Below are 23888 nucleotides of genomic sequence, written 5' to 3'. Positions count from 1 at the left end.
AACTGAAATGGACACAACGGTCACAACAAATAGCCCACTGAACAATGGATGATGCTGTATCCAAACAGATTAATGGGATCCTTGGGAGCAGGGAAATATTACATTTCCATATCACCTTACTGAAGACATTATTGGAGTAATGTGTCCAATTCCTCATTCTTCACATTTAATAAAGTGCACTGAAAGGATACAAAGGTCAAGAACAATACAAGCTCTAACATGCCTAATAGTAAAAGACAAAAAATTTAAACTATTTATTTGTGGTGGTACAGTCCATAAAGTAGCAAAGCTTAGTGGCTAGTCAATGGTCCTGGCGCAGGGGTGTCAAACTCGTCTTGTAGCATGGGACCAGTTCACAGGCTGGATGAGGCCCATGGACTCCTTCCTTGCCCCTCCCCGCCAGCATACTGGATCCAGCATTTGCTCCAGACAATCTGGGACCCATGCTGCATGAAGTGCAAATCCCAGAAGGCACAAATAAAAGTGACAAATTTTCGCCTGATGTGGCCCCTGAAAGCATTCTACAGTTGTAACCAAACACAAGTGCACAGCTGCAGAGTGCTTTAAAAGGGCCCGATCCTGCAACAATCTGAACTCTCATTGCATGAGGATTCAGATGAAGACGCTCCAAAATGGAGTACCCTCAGAAACTTCTGTCTGTATACACCAATGCAGCTCAGCCCTGCTCCCAGCACTGTCTTCAGAATGGGAGGGGGGAAGGGAGTGGAGGGAGTTTGGTCTGGGGGTTTTTCACGCAGTGCTGGAGGGTGAGGCAGGTGGACTGGAGCCTCCCTGAGGTTGGCGGGAAGGAGGAAGGGGGGCTCCAATCTACCTGCCCCACCCTCCAGCGCTGGCAGGCCAACCCCTAGAATGAGCTCCCTTCACTCCCTTTCCCTCTTCCCATTCTGAAAACAGTGCTGGGGCTGGGAAGCAGGAGGGGCATTCCTAGAGAGCAGCTGGAAGCTGGCAAATGCTCTAAACAGCAGCTTGATCTCCTGACCTAGCGGGAAGTAAGAAACCAAGAGCCAAAGCTCAATAGCCAGGGAGGCAGGACAAAGGGTCAAGTCCAAGATACAGAGCTGAGAGCAGATGCCAAAGTTCTTCAGCTGAGCTATCTAGTCAAGGTCCAGAGCAAAAGTGCCATGATTTATAACAAGGAGTTGCTCTTCTGTCTGCACCTAGAGTGGCCCAAATGGATGCTGTGTGAGGTGCAGTCCAGCCAGGGGCGTGTACATGGATCCCAGGCCAGCCGGAGTGGGTGCTGCCTTTTTGTAAGGGGTGCACCACCATGCTCAGGGGGGCATGTGCACCCACATGCACCCCCTACATGTCACCCCTGAAGCAGACTAATCACTACTCATAGACTGGAAATTTAGGGTGTTGTTCAGCAAAAGTCAGTCATATGGACAGTCCCTTGAACGGGGAGCTGCAGCTGATCCAGTGGCTAGAGAAAGCCTATCTTGGAAGCCAGCAGCAATAGCTAGTCCTTTATGCTGGAAACCAGGGACTTAATGTTTCCACATAAGAAGGTTAAGAGATGACTGACTTGTCCATGGCATATAATTATCTAGATGGGGAAGTGATTTCTGATAATAAACAGTTCTTTAATCTAGCAGGGAAAAGCCATAAAGAGAACCAAGGCTTAGAATGGAATCTGAAGCTGCACAAATTCAGACAAGAAATATGGCACAACTGTTGAATAGTGAGGATAATTAACCAATGGAACAAGGTACAGTAAAAGCTGTGTTATCCAGCACTTTACCATCCAGAATGTTCCATTAACCGGCACCTGTCATAGAGAGCAATACAAATCTTCCTTCACCTATCCGGAAAAATTCCGATAGCCATCTGGCATCTTGCCATGCACTTCTCATAGATCTGTTGTTTATGGAAGTTTCAGGATGCTGCCGAGCGGTGTCGCTAGCAGTAGTCTCAGTTGTAAACATCCACCATCCACCATTGTGATTGCGTTGTACTTGTGCTGTATCGTGACTTTATCACTGAATCGCTCACCCAGTATAACTCTCAGATAACCTGCATATTTGATTAACTGGCACCCCCCATTCCCCATGGATGTCGGATAACAGAGCTTTTACTGTAACTAGGAATGCAATGGATCCTTCCTCAGCTGAAGCCTTTAAATCCAAACTGGATGCCCTTCTAAACTTTACGCTTGAAACCAGATACTATAACCAATGATGCGAATCATCAGGTGAGGGTCCATGACCCGAGTTCTGGAAGAAGTCAAACTAACTGAACAGAATGGTCCCTCTAGCCTCAAAAAATCTATGAATGTCCAAGCTTTAGTGTGTTCTGTAAACCCTATTTATTTTCAGAGTCTTGTTAGAGAGACAAAGAATGAGCTGAAAGTCTCCTATTCATAAGGAGAGATATTTTATTTATTCTGAAATTTCTGACCCGGCAATGGGCTATGCTAAGGGAAATTTATAGTTTTCTTCAGTATAATTTAATTTAATTTTTTATCAAATATAGCTGAAACAATGGATAAGCATGTTCTCTAATATGAATGAAAAAATAAACATCTGAACATGAACACTTATTAAATTTAGATAGTAAAGCTTGTTAAAGTATTGCAGATTATCACATTCTGTTGTTAGTAGCCTCAATCAAATGCTTCCTTTATGATCTGTGACAAAACCCTAAGTATCGCTGTGGCTCCTACATACAACTTACCTAAGAAAAGATGGGCTGATGTACTTCTAGTTTTATTTTTCCTTTGATTTAAAAGGAAAAACAGATTACGAATGACACATACCCATAATTTTTATATTATTTAACATAGTGAAAAAACTGGGAGCATCCTAAAAGTGGTCTGCTGAGTCATGACTATTGTCATTGCATTTATCCTATTTGGGCACAATTCCCAGAAATGTTTAGCTATGGTCACAAGATATGAATTTACAATGTGATATGCTCTAAACTCCAGAGGTTTCCCTGTCACGAAAGTTCAGAAATTATGGTACTTTTTTCTTTTAAATCTATTAACACCATTAATTATTTTAGTACTTAATACAAACATGCTGATGAAAATGACTTAATTCAGAGTTATTTTGGATAGTTGTGAGTCCCTTGGTTAGAATGTAGGTGTAATTCAGCTTTAATCTATGTATCGATAACAGAAAGCCCAATCTCCCTGTTACTATTGAGGGGCTAGCAGTAGAGAACGCCAGGTGGGCCAGGCTGCTTGCTCAGAGTAGCAGAGAACAGGCTACCTGTGCACCTTAGGCTAGGACAGTGCTTCCTGTGGGGCTAGTAACACTGACATAGTTCAACAGGGCAGAGACTACTTAGTATGGCAGTCTGCCTACTGCAAAACTAGCTATGCCACAGCAGTACCAGGGAACAGAGCATTAGCTCCTATCCCCAACAGCTGGAAGCAGTGCCATAGCAAGGGGTGGGGAGCAAGCAAGGCAACTGCCCCCTGCGCTGAAGAGAAAGAGTGTCAACAGGTACTGTCCAGCAAGGGCAGGGTGTGGGACAGAGCAGTGAGTGGCTCCTTTGGGGAGGGCGCAGGGATGGGGGAAGGGTGGTTTCCACATCTCTCCTGGGCATGCACTCCTGGGCATGCACTCCTGGGCAAGCTTGATGGGGGCATGTGCTCCCCAGATTTGCGCACAGGGCGAGGGCAGGCTGCCACTGTGGGCTTTGCCCCGGGCACCAAACTTCTTTGCCACAGTACTGGCTGGAAGCTTCTCTGAAGACCAGCCAGTCAGCCTAAAGACAAGCACCTGTGGGGGCAGGGAGGTTATAAGACCAGGGCAGCAGTGCCTCAACTACATATAAACTTAGGGTTTGAGCCCAGGGGGGCCATCTTGCAGGCTACCAGGGAAGGAGATCTGCATTACAACTTCTGAGGCTGAAGGACTGCAGGAAACCAGAGTTTGAATTATGGGGGAGGTCAGGGGGCTGAGCCCTCCCATAAGAAACAAAAGTCCTCCTCAGTGTTCTTCAGCTGGAGGAAGAGATCCAGAACCAGCAAGTCACTAGAGATCTCCTCATGTCCCTATGCTGCCACTGCACCCTTGCCTTTTGAAACTATCTGGCTAGTTTCCAGTTGGCATGGCTGGTAAGGACCCTGCCCTTTCTCCACCTTCAGCCTGCAGATTGTCGACTCATTGATCCCTAGACTATGAAAGGCTATCCAGAGAGCTGAGGCTCAAGGAAGGTACAATGCCATAGAGCTAGCTAATCTTCTATAAGATGATCTGTGAACACAGAGGGCTCATTGCTATACAGGTCTTACACAGTCTTTTCAGCTTTTCCAAAATGTATAGATTCTTGCTAGGTGATTCCAGTAAGGTTAACACCAATTGAAAACTGGCATTGTGAAAGGACATGTTTATTAATACTCTGATTTCTATATCAAGGGTATTCTTTTTATAGGAAAAAAAAAAGAGTTGAATTGTTGTTTTTCCCCCCACACACACCTGTCAATTTTGGACACTTATTCTGGGATCTCAGAATCAAGATTTTTTTCTCTCATATAATATCACCAGTAATAACAACAAAGTCTAAAGTGCAAGTCAGGTCATTAATGACCTTGTATAACTCCATTGTCTTCAAGTGGCTTATAACAGATAGGAAATTTGTAAGCAGTTCTGTTAACAGAACTCAGCCAATTCTCTCTTAGCTTTGATGACTGACTTTGCAGAGCTAGCTGATGTAAAATTCAGTGAAAAATTATTTTTAATTACAAAAAAAATAATCAGAAGATCTGACTGATTAGACCCTGAGAGCGAATCAGTTGAGCTAGAAGATATCCTGATATTTACACAGCAGGCAACTGTCAATCCTCTGGATCGTGGTGTAAGTGTAAGAGGTCTTTTCAGGTGCCTGATAAATCTGCTTGTACGGAGTGCTGCGACCATCACACCAAGACCTTCAACACATACACATAGGTAACAGTATGGAGGAATGGAGGCTGCCCAAGACCTACCTTCCCCCTATAACCAGTGAGACAGAATCCAAAGGCCAGACTGAGTTCAGACATTCAGTGCCCTGATGGTTAAAGCTTATATAGCCTCAGAGTAAAACCACAATTTCAGCAAAGAACAGCTTTTTGCTATTTTAATTTTTCTGATATTTAACTTCACTGTAAAAGCTTATTTAATAAAATACTACAGAACCATGAGAAACCTCTGCTATGGACCAAGAGAAAACAAACTAGATTTTAAGCAATCGTTTTAACAATTCCATAAGTATCACCCACTGCCCCTATTATTTATAAATAAATAAAAAGTTATATATCATTAGTATCTGAGCTGACAACCAATGAGCCTGTATCATACAATAAAAGAGCTTTTTGTATTAAGTTCAGAGCTTTTTTTTCCCTTATGAAGCAGGACTTAACACTTCCTAAATCATTTTTATATAATAAAGCCCTCAAATATTTATGAATACAATTCAGTAATATCCTTATTTCAAAGATATAAAAAAAGAAGATTATGAAAACTAAGATCAAACTGATCTCTTTTCTAATGCATGTCATTTTTTTCATTTATTTCCAGAAAGTCCCCCCTACCTCTTTTTTTGAAATATTCTACTTCTAGAAGGTGTTACTTACATTCTGACTTCATTTCTTCACATTATTTTGGCCCAAAACAAGAAAGTAATATCAAACTGCATCTTTTAGTCAGCCAATCTAGCTTTAAAAACAAGTATATCAAAGCTGACACAGTTCACAACACTAAAGAAAGAATCCCCCAATCTTTACTTGGAGTCCTCACTACATGAACAAGTCTACATAGGGTGTGTCTACACGTGAATTTAGGTATGCCTAAATTGAATGTGCATTATCTTAATGTGCATTAAGGCAATTTATTCTCAGGTCTATACATGCATGCGTTAATGCACATTAATGCCAAGTGTGCAGACTGATATGGCACGGCTAAAGTTAGTCCCAACTCAGTCCATACAAAGTGTTTATGTACCTTAACACGTCTACACATGCAGTAATGCGCTTTAGCTATTCATGCCTAAATTTGGGTAGCCTAAAATCACCATTTTTAAGGCGCATTACAGGCACACACGTGAAGACATGAGCCCTTAATGTGCCTTAAATTGGGCTAAAGTGCCTTAAATAGGCGCATGTAAACGCACCCATAGGGCCAAGAAAATCCAGTGCCCTGACTCTCCGCTGCCTCAAAGTGCAGCCACTTGCACATGTGCAAACAGTCAGAAAAACATTATCAGATCAGTATGGTTGTGTTTTACACCTACTTCGTAGAGATATAAATGACCATGTTAGTCACAGTACATAGCCTTAGGAGTTTCAAAAAGCAGTTTTTCCAAAGACTGCTCTTGAAAACGCAGAATGAAAAATTTGGAAAATCCCCTTGAACTTCAACTTTTATATTATTCCCTGGGCTTTACTCATGCCAGTTTAGCACTATCTAAATCTGTGCTGCTATGGCCAGCCTTTGGAAAGCAAGGTAAATCATGAACGATAAAGCTTTTCAGGGTATTATCCACTGTGAAGAAATGCTTACAGATTTAAGGAGACATGCTGTGGAGAGTGATTATCCCTTCTAACCTTTCCCCCATGCTCCACCAAAAGCACTCTATCCCACTTATATTCGTAGAGGAACTGTCAAAGAAACAGGAATAGCAGAGCCCATGCTGAAGACCCACTGGAAGCATCTCCATGAGACGCTAACAGCACAGTAGACTAATTCTACTGCGCATTAGCCCAGCATGCAAAAATCATGCTAATGCAGAGTAGAATTAGTCTACTGTGCTGCACATTAGCACCACTTAAAAAGCATGCACTGGCACTAATGTGCAGTAGCTTTGATTACAGCCCATTTATTACAGATACTAAACTTAATGTGCTGTAATTACAGCATATTAATGAACATGTAGACACACCCATTATAGCCCTTCCTACACCCATTAGTGCCAGTGGAACAGGAAAGAAAACCTGGAGTCTCACCATGTGTAAAAATCCCAGTGGGTCTAATTCAGGTTGCTGTAAGTGAGCATTAACTCCAGTGCTTCACCATAGGTACATGTGGGACATTAACTTAAATGGGAGTTTTTTTGTGAGTGGGAGCTGAGAATCTGGCCCCAGTCAAAGTAATTCAAGTAAAAGTTTGTATTGATTTTTGTTGCTGTGGCAGCATTTACCCATAAAAATCTGCAGACAGAAAATATGCTCTGTCCAGATTATCATTAGTCCAGTGGAGAACTACTCTGTGGATACTTACCAGAATTGTAAAATATTCAACATGCTTGCAAGTCCTAAAAGGAAATGTTCCTGTTCCTGCCTCCCTCCACCATGATTCAAAACACCAAAAATAAAATACTTCTCTATCCTTAACTGGAAGTAAAAAAAGTGTCACTGACTTGGAAATTATATGTGGAATATATTGAAAGACCTATAGTTAAGATACCCCAATCCTTTCTAATTTTAAAAGCCTTTTACAATTTTGTAACCATTTTCTGCTTTCTCTTCAAGATGAAATTTTTCCAGACTACTCTCTGTCCAAATGTAGGGATTGTGAGAGTTTGATTTTATTTTTTGAATGTATGAACTACAATGGTTCAGCCATTTTTAAGTATGAAGAACGTTGAGAATGTTGAGACACTGTACGTCTTTCAGTGTTCCAGTTAAATTTTGATTTTATGCCAGATTTGGAGCATATTCAAGCAGGTTTATCACTTGCAACATAATATCTTGCAGAGAAAGGTACCACACAACATGGATAATATTTAACCATTTATCATTAGCAATCTTCAAACTGTCTATGACAGTCCTGCTGTACACAATTTGAGGACTGTTTTTGATCCCTGATGGTGGATGTGGAATTCTGTGCATATGATGCTTGACAATATCTCCTCTCACAAGGTTTGAAGTAATACACTGAATGAAACCTGGCTTTTCTGTGGCTGCCTCACGCCACTTTGGCAGTAACGAAAACTAGCAGATCTGCTCTGAGGATTCTCTTGACATCCCTAAGCAGCTGAATGGAAACAACGCAATTTCCACCCATGGTACAAGAAGCATGTTCAGGAGAAGCATGTGTAGTTGGGACATTTCTGTTCCTCAGGAACCAAAATGGTCACTGGAGCCATTGCCAGCTGGCACAATGTAGAGCAGCCCTCAGGACTGGCCTGGACTGGTACTCCGGATGTGAGTGCCTATGGAAGGGTTCCCCAGGATGCTTCTTCTCTGCCTTATAAGTATTCCTTTGCATTTCATATAAAATGTCATGTTAAAATTTTAAAACAACATTAAGGTTGCTAAGTGAGGCTCAAAAAAAAAAAAAGGCAGAAAATGTCGAACGGTCAGATCCAGGAATGGACTTTGGGCACATAACAAAGGACTCAGACTGAAGTTAGGCATCTAAGCCCAAATCTGTGACCCTAAAAACCTCTTATTCAGCTTTTGCTGGAAACATGTATATTCCATGGGTTCTACCCTGGTACCTGAAACTTGGCCTCTGAGCATGACCAGAGCTGCTCCCATCTTAACGGGGCTAAGCAGCTTGGGCACCTATAATACCAAACATCATCACAGTCCATAAAATCAGCAATTCTCTGTCTACATACTCTGAGGAGCCTAGGCATCAACCATCAGATTCTGGATTCCACCCTGAGAGCCAGGTACATCAAAGTTGGGTATTGCAATGCAGTGCTGCAGACTCTCATGATTTTTGGCATTGTTCTTAAAGTCTACTCTTTGGAAATGTGAAAAACTTAGCTCTTTGTATGTATGTGTACACACACACACACACACACACACACACACACACACAGCTAAGTTTTTCACATTCCCGAAGAGTAGACTTCAAGAACAACACCAAAAATCATGAGAGCTGGCAACACTGGCAATGCCTTACTTTGTAGGCATCTCAATCTAGCCCAATATCAAGTTTGCCCACACAACATTATCTCTAACCCTTTTTCTTGTAAATGAAGATGCAACCTCTATGGCTGACTCTCCATGGCCTTATAATTTGTGTAATCAGTTACATCCATAACAAGTCAGCGTAAAATGCTGAAATCAGAGTGAAATCAGAATCAAATACAAATGTACATTGTGGGCCTCTACACAGATGATGTATGTGACTGCACTGTGTCCAAGAAGCAAAAGAATGATCACTTTATTTACATGCAGAATTCACTGTTCCAAAATCATCTCGGATATCTCTTCTTAAAAACTGCCAATGAAAGAGATTCCAAATTCTCCAGGCAGTTTGTTCCATTGTTCTACTGTTCTTTCAGCCAGGAGCCACATTCATCACTACATACTATCTCTCCTGTAGATACACTGCTTCATACATAGTGCAGGCAAACTAGCACAAAACATATGAGGAAGAGATCCACAGTGAAACAAGAGTCCTTTGTTATGTTTTTGGGGTTTTTTGGTTTTTTTACCAAAAATCTATTTTACATGTACTACAAAGTAAGTCTGCAATAGAACTAAAGCTACATAAGGGTAACTGAAAGTACACTTCCACTTTGGATGTAGTTTAGGAACAGTGAATCCTGCATCTTTACAGGAAGTTAGACTAAATGACCCTTCAGGTCCCTTCCACCTCCATGTTTCTCAGAAAAACAGGAGGGACAGGATGTGATGAATGAGGTAGAGGTCAAAGCTTATAACTCATCAAATACACTGTTCGTATGATGTGTAGGGAAGCAAACAAAAGCTCTCTTGTAGTGAAAATAATGAGGAAAATAAATATTAAACAGCGACCTTACTAAACTATAGACCAACCTGTGTACAAAGGAGTATCTAGCCATAAATTAGGCAAACACCCTAAGGAAATAATAATATATGATCATGTATTAAAAACTACTTTGTAACACACACAGACAAGGGGCCAGAGTTGACTCAGGTTCCTGACTTTTGAGTCATTTGCTTCACAACTGAATGTTCTTTTATTGAAGGCCTTTTTGTATAAAACATATGCAACTCATTTTAATTGGTTAAGCCCTGATTCCATGAACAGACGTGGGAGAGTCGACAGTTGTAGCTGCACAGCACCCTACAGAAGTCTCTGGGGCTATTTTTGAGTATGTGCACTAAGAGGATCAGAGTCTTGAGAATTAAGGTTCACATTCTGCAGACAGAGCTATAGGAGGCATATGACATCCCAGACTCTGACCTTAACTGCAGACAACCATTTGTAGTACCAGTATGTTACAATTCACAAACTTTCCTTTTGAGCAGGACCGTTAGGTTTGGAATTAACACCATAGAACCCCAGATAAGATCCTATTATATTTAGGGAAGTAACCATTACCAACCACCTCTACTAAACAACACAGCTGTCTCTTCCCTCTCACAGGTTGGCACTACAACTTCCAACCACATACCCATCAGTTCTCCTCCTTCACTCCTAGCTAGATTCTTAGATCAGCTGAGACAAGTTCATGGAACCAAGTAAACTGCTTTTTCAAGCATCTCTTTTTTTTACTATAGCCAAGAAAAACAGAGCATTTTGAATAATTTTGGTTATGTTACTTCATTTCTCATGCCTCATTTTTTCCATCTATAAAACGAAGATAACACTTCTTTAAGGTGCTTTGGCCCAAATCTACAAATCCACATCCCTGATTTAAGCAACTGCATCCCTTTAAAATGCAAGGAAGAGCTAATGTCAGACTGGGATTTACTAAAGGCAGCACACTGAGCAGGAAACTGCCTAAACTAAACAATGGTTTCTTTACAGGAATGAATCAGCACTATGTAGTAAAAGGAGAATACTGATGGTTTCAGTAGGACCCTTACCTTATTTGCTGAAGAAGCTGGAAAGCATGTTGTGTAAATAAGGAAAAGGACTACTGGAGGACATTTGCTGGTCTTTTAATTGAACCAACTGAATATCCTGCTAGAGAATGTCATTCTATTAGTGTCTCGGCCAGAGTCTTTTTATGTGTTTCTGGGCAAGTCACTTCAGCCAAACTTTTACAAGTGGTTACTCAATGCCACCTCAATTTTTAACAGCCATACTCAATGCCATACTCAATTTTTAACAGTTTCTTTGCCTCTGTTTTCTTGAACAGGGACCAGGATATCCCACCTACCAGAGGCAGGGACAATCTTGGGGATAGCTCTATCAGGCCTTCAGTCAGCGCAGATGTAGTTAAGGATCTTCTGGAAGGGCTAGACATTTTTAAATCTGCAGGTCCGGATGCCCTCCACCCAAGGGTGTTGTGGGACCTGGCAGGGGTCATCATGCAGCCCTTGGCCCGGCTGTATGAGCATTCGTAGTCATCTGGCCAGGTGTCGGGGGATTGGAAACTGGCTAATGTGGAACCAATTTTCAAGAAAGGGAGGAAGGAGGACCCAAGTAATTATAGGCCTGTAAGCCTCACCTCGGTGCTTGGGAAGATCTTGGAGAGAATCATCAAGGAGCACATCTGTGGGGGGCCTGCAGGGGAGATCATGCTCAGGGGCAATCAGCATGGGTTCATCAAAGGCAGGTCCTGCCTGACCAACCTGATTGCCTTTTATGACCAAGTAACTAAATCCTTGGATGATGGTGTCACCATGGATGTAGCGTTCTAGACTTTAAGAAGGCCTTTGACACTGTTTCTCACCCCATCCTCATCAATAAATTAAGCGACTGTGGCATTGATGCCTACACGGTTGAATGGGTAAAAAATTGGCTGATGGGGCGCACCCAGAGAGTAGTGGTGGATGGGTTGTACTCAAACTGGCGAGATGTGAGCAGTGGGGTACCCCAGGGCTTGGCCCTCGGGCCTGCACTGTTCAACATCTTCATCAGCGACTTGGACGAGGGGGTGGAAAGCACGTTGTCCAAGTTTGCTGATGACACTAAGATGTGGGGCGAGGTGGAGACACTTGAAGGGAGAGAGAGGCTGCAACTAGATTTAGACAGACTACAAAAGTGGGCAGATGAGAATAGGATGGGGTTCAACATAGACAAATGCAGGGTGCTGCACCTTGGGAGAAGGAATCCACAGCATACATACAGGCTGGGGAGTTCCCTTCTTGAAAGCACAGAGGTGGAAAGGGATCTTGAAGTCATAATTGACTCCAAGATGAACATGAGCCGCCAATGCCAGACCGCAGCCAGCAAGGCCAGCTGTACCTTGTCATGCATCCAAAGGTGCATCTCAAGCTGGTCCAGAGAGGAGATACTTCCCCTCTATGGGACTTTGGTCAGGCCACAGTTGGAGTACTGCGTCCAGTACTGGGTGCCACACTTCAAAAGGGATGTGGCCAGCCTGGAGAGAGTTCAGAGGAGGGGCACCCGCTTGGTGAGAGGGCAGCAGGACAGGCCCTATGAGGAGAGACTGAAGGACCTGAACCTGTTCAGCCTCAGCAAGAGGAGGCTGAGGGGGGACCGAGTGGCTGCCTACAAGCTCATCAGGGGAGATCAAAAGCAAATAGGCAGAGCCCTTTTCTCCCCAGCACCACCTGGGGTGACAAGAAACAATGGTCATAAGCTGATGGAGAATAGGTTTAGGTTAGCAATCAGAAGGCAATATTTTACATTTAGGGTGGCCAAAATCTGGAACCAACTTCCCAGGGAAGTGGTCCTTGCTCCTACCTTGGGCAAATTCAAGAGGAGGTTGGACGATCACCTGTCTGGGGTCTTGTGAACCCAGCATTCATTCCTACCTGTGGCAGGGGGTCAGGCTAGATGATCTGTTCAGGTCCCTCCTGACCCTGGCTACTATGAAGCTATGAAACAATGGGCGTTTCTCATTCTCTGGGTGTCTAATTTGAGACACCTGGGAACCACTTGGTAGAACTGCTGAGTATTCACATCTGCAAGTAACATTGTTGGGAGCCACACTTTCAAGACACAAGTGCTGTAAAATCCTAAGCATTCTGAAAAATCAGTCCCAGGACAGACACTTAAGATTACTGGGCACTCTTGACAATATTAACCTTAATTTTTTCTGTATCCCAATTCCCAATAAAATGGGAGTAATACTGCAATGCTTTTCTACTGCACAAGGCTGCAGTGAATATCAATTCATTACTATTCCTAACATAGGGATACACAGCTCAAATATTATGGAGGGCCACTTGCAAGACATCCATTCCAATGGAATCCATGACTGGTAGGATATATTTTGAGCAGGTGCCAGCCCTCAGCACATATGCATTCTGCACTGCACATGCAGATTAGCAAATCTTCTCACAGTCAGGACACAAGACTCTGTTTTTCAAATCCCATTTTTTGTTTACATGATGGGACCCCAAGTCGGCCAAGGCAGTGAGAGTGCAAAGTCCCCTTGAGGGGAGATACCCAATTAAAGGGACAGTCAGGTTTCGCGGATAACAAAAGACCCACTTTAAGAACTAAAGAGAAAAACCTTCCAATGGAACTGGAGAAGACAGAACATAAAATAATGGTTCAAAACACACTACTTCCTAACACTTCACTGTCACATCTGGCCAGAGCTTACTTTTCAGTCCCTGGCTTCTCTGCTGGCCCTCAGCTAGTTGCCAATGCCCCACTACTCCAGCCTTTTCAACCACAGTCCCCAAGTAGCTGATGCCCTCCATCCCTGCTCTCGGAGCTTTACTCTCTGGAGCTTCAATGGACTCCAGCGGGCATTTGCTCTTGTGAGCATGGGCGCACACGCATAGACACAGACACAGACTGCATACTCCTCTGCTTATAACTCCTTCCACAGCTTCTAGACAGAGCCAAAGCTCTCAGAAAAGGGCCCTTTTCTCACCATGCAGAGGGTGGAATACCATGAACCAGGCCACTCCTAGCCCCTTTGCAATCCAGTACAAGCTCTTTTCCAACCAGGAAAAAACATCCAAAATCACTTTCAGCAGGGAACATCAAAACAAACAATACAACCACATAATTGTCACAGTTTAATAAAACAATTTAATAAAAAAATGATGGTGGGCCACTGGTATTGCCCTGCTGGGCTGCATGCAGTCCTTGGGCTGTTCTGTAGCTTTCAATAACATGCAAAGCTTTCAAATAACATTGTGATGAATGCTCATGATGAGAAAACATAAGGGTACAAGCTGAATGATAAGGAGGAAGACCATTTTAAATACAGGATGCTGCACATCTGTATATCAACTACATACAGTATGCTACACATCTGCAGATCCAATATGTGCATAATTTACTTAGCTGCATAACACAAGAGAGATCCCAAAGTATTACCTATTGTTTACACTAACAAACGCAGGTTTATCTATATATCAGTTCAGTGCATTAACCACTAAAGTACAGATGAACTCCTGGTGTCACTGTTCACTTCATAAGGAGTTCACTTTTACTTTTTACAAAATTCACTGTAATTTCCTATTCAGTTACCCCTTTCCAACTAAAACTGAATGAAATAAGGCTATGGGAAAAAGGTATGCTTTCATGTAAATGAAGTCTGTATCACGATGTATTTGCATAAAGTAGCCAAATTACAGTTGCACAGACAACCTTCATTAGATCAGTTCCTCCACTTTGAATGCTTGACTTTGCAACCAAAACATTCTCTTAACACTGATTATGTGGATGTAAGTAAATATACAGGCTCTTAGGATCTAGACTATCACATTTTAAGAATGTAGTAGATCAGATAAATTGATACACAAGGATTTTGATTCAAATTCTTTGTTAGAGGTGAAAAAGCTTCCATAAAATCATGGAAGATTGAATATAACATGAATTGTGTGAGAATTTACAGGTAAATCCTTTAACTAGTCCTGGAGTTAAAATTAATTTTAAAGCAGACTCTTCAAGGAATTTCTAAATGCCTACCATTTTCCATTATTACCAATGGAACTATAGCCACAGGCTGCCCTCAGGTGGCCCTTCTCAATAAAAGTATTTCCTTTTGTTCTCAGTGGGCATATGTTCAGTAATGAGCTTTTGCTAACGCACATTAAATTTAGTACCTCCATTGTAAGGTACTAGAAAAAGGTGCATTAGCCTATTTTAATGCACATTAGTGAAAGGGCACTTTTTTGTGATGCTTTAATGTGTATTAAAACACACGTGTAGACACACCCAGTGGGATTGAATGTTCCTCTCCAGAAACTGAAAAAATAGGGTGCCAGCACCTATAACCCCAGGAAATTAGAAGTTAAGGTTACATTTAAGAGAAATCCAGACATATCAAGGTATGTAAACACACACTTAAGAACCTTGAAACAACCTTAACTCTGCCCTTTGAATTATGAGGAGCTAACAGCCCATGAGCACAGACTTTCCTAAATTCATCTGTCATTCGTAGGGGTTAAAAATTGAGTAATGAGAAATGATCATGCATCTGGAATACATTTAATAAGATATGAACTGCTTTGGCACTGCATTGCAGGAACGGAATGCCACTAGGTATCATATCAGATAGCATCTTGTTTTGGTCTCGTTTGCAGGTCAGTATGTGTTCTCAGCAAAGCCTTTTTGCATCCCCACCCCATAATTTTGGAAGAGAACAAAGAGATCACAAAATGTAGAGCAGCTGTTGGATCCTGACTAAGTCAGAAATCTGACTGACAACTAGGTAGGAAGGACTATGCCAATGTTTAAATGATGGCCTTCCTCCTCTGGAAACCTCACTTCCATCTCTTAATAGGATCCAATTCAAAATGCATTGTAGTACAAATCACTTAGATCAAATCAAGCACCAAAAACATTAAATTGCCATAATCAAAAGGTTATTACACAGTATCGATATGCAAGAGAGGGATTCAGCCACCGGCTTCTCAGCTCCTACTGAAGCCATACTGTTAAAGGGACAAGAGATCTGCAGTAAAATGCAGAGGCTGTCCTGGTAGAATGATTACTGATGGCATGCATCTCAATGGCAGGAGATCCCTCAACTGTATATCAAATGGGGTTAGTAGGCCTCACCTCTGCCCAAACCATGAGCCTTCTAATCAATCCTGCAAGCGATGCTGCTAATAAAAACCTGCAAAGTGGCCCTCATGGGGGTCTCTTGCCCTCATGTTGTTGTTCTTGAAAAATGTGTAATCTGTACCCTGGTTACATGCCTACATGATTAACCCAATGAGTTTAGCAAGATTTAAAGAGGGGGAGGGAGGGGAATATGTTGGCTGCTTGTATATATAAAAATATTCGGTTGTAATAGTGAATGTAAACACAACATTTAGAAGAAATAAACAACTCTCATGCTTTAGAGTTTTTGAAAAATACTTCCAAAGGGGTGGATTATCTCATATCTACCCACTGTGGGGTTCCTGAACCTTCTTCTGTGGTATCTAGAGCCGGCCACAACAGTGCTGGACTAAACTGATCTCAGGTCTCATCCATAAGGACAGTTCTCATTTTCCTAACTCAGACCTTGATTCCCAAAATTTCTGCATATCCAGATTAATATATCATTAGCATAGGCTCAGTTCTGCAGTTCTTAAGCAAGAAAAACTCAGGTAGCTCTCAATGGGAGAGATTCTTCCATAAACAAGGACTATAGATCTGATAAGTATACATCTTCATTCTCATTCAACCTTCTTGAAACAGCATGCCTACCAACCAACCTTCTGTAAAAGTAATAAAATTATTAGTATCCTTATTTATATTCTTTCCATTCAAAGTTTTACCCAAGAGATTTGCAACAACACAAATGTGATCTTCCAAGATTCTATACTAAAATGAGACTGGTTGGATTTACTTACAAGCCTCTCTCAGAAAAGCACATTTTTAATACTAAAATGAGAATATTATCCTGATCTTTAGGGATAACATGAGACTAATTTTATCCTCATTAAAATCAGTGTGAACTTTATTACTAATTTCAGTGGATCAGGATCAGTTTTTGGCATGAGGTTACTATATCACAAATTTGAATTGGCTAATTTGAACTGTAATCAATACCTTTATGATTCGCACATGGACACTACTTCCCAAGGGCAGCCATGTAGACTATAGGATTTGTACCTCTGCTGGTTCAAAATAAAAGGCACTATTTCATTTCCTTTTATTAACTTTTTGCCATCTCAGATAGGCAGTACAGTGATAAAAACCCAAAAAATATCATGGAACAGATGAACTAACCCTTAAATATATAACTAGTAACACCAGAATCCTAACTGTAGATTTGATCCTACAATTTTTATTCAAGAAAAATATCTCATTCACTTGGCATGGGAAGGTTTGCCTAAGTAAGGAATTCAGGATTGGCCCCACAATTCTTAAGTATGAGTCAGCTTTTCTGTTTTACATCTAGACAAAGATGTAAGAAGCAGTAAAGAAAAGGAAAACTTTTGAGAGATTTTGAGAAAATATCTAGACGGTTGGTCTATCTGTGCTGATCCTGCAGACCATAATAACCTCAAATTGCCATGAGCCCTAATGGGTGCTTTGTGTGAGCCAAGACCATAGAACCAGGCCTACAGACATGCCACCTGGACAACTTAATAATATTCAATAGAAACCACAAAAGATCTATGTAGAAGTAGCCTGCAAAAGTCACATTTTAGATTGTGATCTATCCTTTACTTTAATATTTGCAACATTTCTTTTCCATTGGTCTGAGACACGATGTATGGCTCTGGTCCTGCACCCTGTAGCATGCAGGCAGAGGGCTGCACCTGCGTAGAGCCCCACTGGCTTCACTGGGGGCCTGTCCAGGCACAGCAGTGCACCTGTATCCTTCATAATGCAGGACTTGGGCTGTGTTGGTTTATTCAAACAGAATCATAAGATTACTGCAAAGCCCTGCAACTGGATGAGCCCTAACAAAGGATGACCTGTAGAGCAAACATTGTGACAAGTTTGCTTGTCTTCAGCCAATGCATTTTAATCCAAAAAAGTCTATGGTTCATATATTATACAGTTCACCTCTGCAGCATTGGGCATTTATAAGCAAGTGCTGCTGCAACCAAAACCTCTCCTGTAACGTTATTACCTTCCAGATTAATACGTTCTTTAAAGAATGAAAGGACTACTCTTTTTAAGCAGAGAAGGAGTAAATGCTTGCCAAAATCTTCCCAAAAAATGGTGTATTGTGAAGACACTCACATGTCACAGCTCAAAAATATCTTAAAGAAACATTAAGCCAAAGCAGGGAAATTTAGGGTTAGGGCTAAAAATTAACGGACACTGTTCTTAATTCACTGTGTCCTGAATAAGTATCACTAAATATGACACACAATATATTCTTGTGAGACAAATAAAATCTAAGGCACTGTAAAGTGGCATAAATGTGGAGTACTGTGCTGAGTTCTAGCCTTAACTCAAAATTCCCTTGTCTTTGTGGATTTAAGTCAGAAATAATATGTTAACAAATTCTTGATTATTTGAATTTTCTTTTGACTGTACTGTGAAAGGGGAGGGAGGGCTCTTAACAAAGCATGCAAAGTTTGATAAAATACTGTATTATTGAGCAATACACAAAAGGGGCCAAATTGAACCCTGTTCTAAAAAGATACAATGCCACTGAAATAACTGAGCTGTACCTACGTAGACCACAGATGAATTTAGCTCCATGAGCCTGATCACAAGAGTCAAAGAACAGCAAAACTCCTTTTAATTATTAACTATCCAGAACCTAATCAGAAGCTCACTGAAACACAGGGCCTGATCTTGCACTCACTGAAATCCATGTCAGTCTTGATATCGGCTTTAACTGGGAATAGGATTCAAACATTATGCCCCAACCAACGTGTGCTAGGTGTCTGATTTCCTCAAGAGTAGAACATGCCCTTCATCAATTTTAAATATTTATGTTGACACATGCACAGTAACTACTCTACCTGGTTAAACAGCTTGCCTATTTATCTTTCTTCTTTTTTTCAAAACCACCAAAACAAAACAGAGAATGTTATGATTGAACACTTCCCAAATTTCAAGCCAAAAGTGTTTTTTTAAGACTGATTAATAAAACAAAACTATCTAAAGCAGATAAATGTCATTATCTTTATCTATAAACCTTACATTCATCACATTATCTTATTTTATTCTGAAAAGGTATTAAATCAAGAAAACCAATTCAACCAAGGAAAGGTATTAAAACAAAGAAAAACAGAAAGGTCTCTTCCTTAGCTAAAATCATGTACACAAAGTTTGAGCCAAATGTGAATTTCAAACACTTTGAAATGCTGAGTTTATTTTGAGCAGAGAAAAAAAAGCATTAAAATAGTGACAGAGATATTTTTAAAAATCCACATAAAATCATTTTCCTTTTGCTAGTTATAAGAAATACTAGAGTAGAAGCTAATATTAAGGGATACCATTTTGCAGTCCTTTCTTAGGCAAAACTCCCAGCGAAAGTCAACAGAATTGATGTCAGAGCTAAAGACAGCAAGACTGGATTCATGATCTCATTTTCTTATTAGAAGAGATTTTTTGTTGTTATTGTGATTTGGTCAGAAATGCTAAGCAGCGAATACCGATTCTGTTCATGTATTTTAGAAGAGTACTGAAGCTCTTCTTTTGGGAGAAAAAATATTTAAAAAAAAAATCACAATCACAAGGATGATCCTATACTTCTTACCTGGACAGAACTCTCACTGAAGAATCTGACTAATGCTTAAGAAAAACAGAAACCAATCCAATGCACAGTGTTCCATGAAGTGTATTATAATACTATTTTCACTACAAATACCAAAGCAAAATAACTAAGCTTGTGTTCAGTGCATCCCAAATGATAAAACAAAACATAAAACATGCATATAATTAATTGCATGGGATTTAACCCTTATTTAATGCTTTCCCTATACTTAAAAATAGAGTATATTGGTTTGAATTGCTAACTAACACTTGTCTTGTAAATATTATTCTTACTAGCTCCTGCTGATTTCCTTATCTAGCCCCAGCATGTCACCAGTTGGAGGACTGAGCATGAGCTCAGGATTGAGCCCTCGATTCTAAATGTAAGATCTCTATGAATTCATTGACTACAACTGTGCACCAGGAAGAACAACCGTGTGATTTCTATTCCATCACCCCAGGATTAACCAAAACAATCTTTGCAGTTATCAACTGAAACGTATGCTAGCATCAGCAAGCCCCCTGATATTTACATTTTTAACTTATTTGATCCTATCTGACTCTATTCCAGCACCAAATTAATGGAAGAAACCACTCCAACCTTACCTTACAAATCTGGAAATAATCCGACATGAGGGTCTCCTGGATTTCCTCTCTGGGAGTCCCTGCAGCCCCTGCAGTCCCTCCAGAGTGCATGGAGCCAGTGCCAGCCCCACTACCACCACCACTGCCACTGCTACCACCGCTGCTGCCGCCAGGTGATGAGGCAGTTAAACCATCCAAAACTTTGCGGAAATTAAATTTCTTCATTTTGGAAAAAATCTTTAGAAGGATTTGGGGGTAGGGAAATAATGTCCCTTAACACGTTCAGTTACATGAAGCAAAAAAAAGTCACTGCTGTTCCTTAAGAGTGAGGCAGCACTTTAGTCCCCTGTACCAAACAGGATGCCAGTATTATGTATAACTGACTGAAAAATACAAAGACTTCATTTTGTCAGATGCACGAGCTACCCTGGAAAGGTCCTTTATCAAAGAAAAGCTCCACAAGAGGCAAAATTAGGATGTCTGCTCAAAAAGGAAAGGCTGGCAAGCCCAGCCACTGATTCTTTCACAGAATCCACCTCCAGTCGAGATATTTTGGTTACAAAAAAACAGAATCAAAGACCATAAATTAAAACGCACGCCGGCATCCAAAAAAAGCAGGATTCATCTCTCTCTCCCTATATCACCTCAGACTTGCCTTTCCTGCTCCGCCTTTTATTCGAACAAGCCACATTCAAAAGCCCCCAAACCACTTGCAGTACGAGGTAAGGAGGTTGTTTCTGCTGCCTGTATGACTGAGTGGATTGTCTCCCTGCCACTGCTCTCTCCTCCGCCTCTTCCTCCTCCTCCTGCTCCTCTTGCTATCTGTCTATCTCTCTCTCCTAGCAGCGCCAGTGATTGCTGCCGTCCTTGATCCTCCTCTCACCCTTTCCATTCACAGCCTGGAGGGGAACCAGCCTTTCCTGCTCCCGAGCGTCCGACCCACCGCTACCACCGCAGAAGGCAACTCTCCCTCGCCATCCTGGGCCCCATGCCACACTTCACAGCCACCACCCAACACCTCCCAAACCCCGCTGGTGCTTAGACGGTGGCCGCCCCGGCCTGGACACCCACCAGGCACTGGGCTACCCCTCCGCAGTCCCCCTTGGCTGGCTGCTGGGCAGTCCCACAGCCAGTGGGCCACCACTGCTGGCACAGGCACAGAGGTCTCTGGGCAGCCCTGCGCTGGCTCAGGGTGCCACCCGGCTGCGATGGGCAGGGGCCACCCAGCACCACTGGCCCTGGGTGCAGGACACCGAGGCCACCCCGGGCTGGTGTCGCCGGGCAACCTGAGCCCCCTGTCCAGGGGGTGCCGGTAAGCAGGGCAACGGCCCCTGCCCCCAGCCTGGGTTTGAAATTTCCCTCCTTGAGGGGGGGGGGTGGGGAATGCGGAGTGCTGCGGTGCCGGCCCCGCCGCCGCCGCGCTGCTTCCGCCCGTCCCCGGCGGCGCTCTCCGAGGTACTGACACCGCTGCCGCCGCGGCCCCACCCCCCCGCGGGGGACGGGCGGGGCAAACACGCGCGTCTTCCCTAATTGGCAGCAGCCTCGGCAAATCAACGCGCTCCTCACCCGCCGCCGCGCCATTGGCTGCTTGGAAGGAAGGGCGGGGCTACGGGGAGCCACTGTCTGTTAAAATAGGAGGCGGGGCGTGATCCGCCGCTGCCGCTGCGCCATTGGCTGCCCGAAGGAAAGGGCGGGGCAAAGGGGAGATGGAGCGTGCCCGTCTGTTAAAATAGTGGGGGGAGGCGGGGGGGAGGGAGAGAGAGAAAGAGAGAGAGAGAGAGAAGAAGCATGGGGGTGGGGCCAGGCATGACTGACTGCCCGTTACAGCCAATAGAGCCCCCGCCACGCGGACAGCTGGCTTTGGGTTGGGCTAGTTCAAAGACGGACACCCCTCCCCACCAATCGAAAGCCGAGAATGAACACCTCCTTTCTCCCCTCCCCATGCTTTGATTCGGGAGGGGAGGCCTTATCCCAGCGCCGGAGCGGAGGGGAAGGTGTGCGCGGCTGCGCACGCGCAGTGCCCATGCCCGCGCGTTGCGCGCGTACCTGTGCACACCCACGAGCACGTGCTCAGCTAGAGGTGACGAGGTTGGCAGGACTGGAATGGGGCGCTCGTGCGGGGCGTCCTTGAGGTAAAAGAAACCAGGGCCAAAGCCTGCAGCCGCAGAGCTGGAGCAGGGCTGCCTCCAAGACCCAGTCCTGCTGCAGAGCCAGGGCCAGGGAGACATGGGCACCATCCACCCAGGGGGGACACTGGTCAGAAGCGGTATGGAAAGGGCCGTGCGCTCGGCTTGCCAGCGAGCAGGGACTGCACCGGGGCCCCTTGCTAGAATCGTTGGGAATGGGGTCTCTGGAGGCCGTCCAGGTCAAGGGCAGGATCATCCTTATCCAAACTAGCCCAGACAACCCATCTTCGGGGCCGAAGCAACGCATGGGCCAACCAGGCACATGCCTAGGGCCCTAAGTGAAGAAGTGACCCAGTTGTGCTGTTTTTACATGTTACAATTATTGAGTGAAAAAATTATATAAAGTGATATATAAAGTATGTGTGTATATATAGTAATATAAATATACAGTATTAAGTAGGGGCCCATGAGTTTGTTAGCCTGTGCCCCCCCCAAAGGGTTAATCTGCCCCTGCCTGTAATCTAACCCCTTCATAAAACTGCTTTCAACTGTGACAACCCCTTGGGTTGAATAAAGGGCCTGGCAAGAACAGAGAAAGTGGCTGACTGGGATATGGGGGAAATTCAACTCTCTACCGCTACTGTAGCTGCAATAGGAGGAGATTCCCTGGCAGTGAAGTAAAGTGGCATTTCTACCAGACTAGGCATAGGTTTAGAAGGATCCGTTGAGGCCAGTGCCTCGCATCTGATTGTAGGCAGAAGCTGATACCTCCAAGGAAGGTACAAGCTCCCAGATACTATTTGTTCTGATGGTTTGACAACCATCGATCCTTCCGGATCATGGTATATGCGTAAAAGTTCAAACAGACTATCTATGTAGGTGCCTAGTCAGGAGTGTGAAGGAGTGGAGGCTGCCCAGACCTCCCATCCCCCCTTTAGGGCATTGAGGTAGAATCCAGAAGCCAAAGTGAGTCCAGATGTTTTGGTGCCACCCTGGCTGTCATACAGCATCCGGGAATTGAACCCAGGTCTCCTAAACGTCTATCACTGAACCACAGGGGACTCCATTCTTCGTTAACGGAAGTATATTATGTTGTAGTAAGGTTCCCACAGCTATGCCTGCAAGATCATGTCTTGGATTGTATTTAGGTTCTTTTGCTGGCAGAGTCCCAGAGGTGCAACTCTGGATTCATGAAGTCATATAGGACAGCATCTCTGACTCAGGCACATGATGTTGAACGACAGCCTTTAACTACAAGGTCTAACGAGGCATTTCAGGTTGAAACTAAATGTGGTAGCTGTTAAAAATGACTCATGCCAGATCTGAAACTCTCAGGACAGTTGAGAGCTCAAGATTGAGTAAAAACTTGTTCACAGCAACAGTCTTTTACATGATATTGAACAGACCTCGGAGCTCTTCTACAATAAAAGCAGCTGGCTAACTCCAGAGTATGAAAGCAATGATGCTGGGAAGTAAAACTTGAAGACAATATATTTACTGGCTTGCTGATGAGATGATTTATTGGGAGCAGCTATGTCCACATTTTGATGTTATATGAATCATTTACATGATTTTAACTGTATGTCATTTTAAATGGTCTTGATTCACACCCCTAATCTGTAACTCTTTCAACAGTACTTTGTCCATAGTGTACTTTGTCCATTCAATCTACTGCCTAATGTAAGTATTGTTTTTATGTAAAACCCACAACCTTACAAAAACTGGCAATGTATATTTATTTCTGTTT

At 43.0% G+C, this 23888-nt stretch overlaps 1 protein-coding gene across 4 annotated transcripts in view; it reads right to left on the bottom strand.

The window, feature by feature from the left end:
• Nucleotides 1–21423, bottom strand: part of STXBP5L (syntaxin binding protein 5L) — a 390570-nt gene extending 369147 nt beyond the window's left edge. For 2 of the 4 annotated variants that reach the window (XM_006263508.4, XM_059720507.1), the window contains exon 1: nucleotides 20037–21422. In XM_006263508.4, coding sequence (XP_006263570.1) covers nucleotides 20037–20240 — 204 coding nt within the window. In that variant the 5' untranslated portion in view covers nucleotides 20241–21422. Of the gene's footprint in view, nucleotides 1–20036 lie in introns of all 4 variants that reach the window. The other 2 variants (XM_059720506.1, XM_019476347.2) reach the window with 2 other exon arrangements.
• Between the last annotated feature and the right edge of the window lie 2465 nt (nucleotides 21424–23888).

The sequence above is a fragment of the Alligator mississippiensis genome, chromosome 1 (genome assembly GCF_030867095.1).
Source record: "Alligator mississippiensis isolate rAllMis1 chromosome 1, rAllMis1, whole genome shotgun sequence".
NCBI lineage: Eukaryota > Metazoa > Chordata > Crocodylia > Alligatoridae > Alligator > Alligator mississippiensis.
Note: the sequence above shows the minus strand (reverse complement) of the source record. Positions and strands in the feature narration are given on the sequence as shown.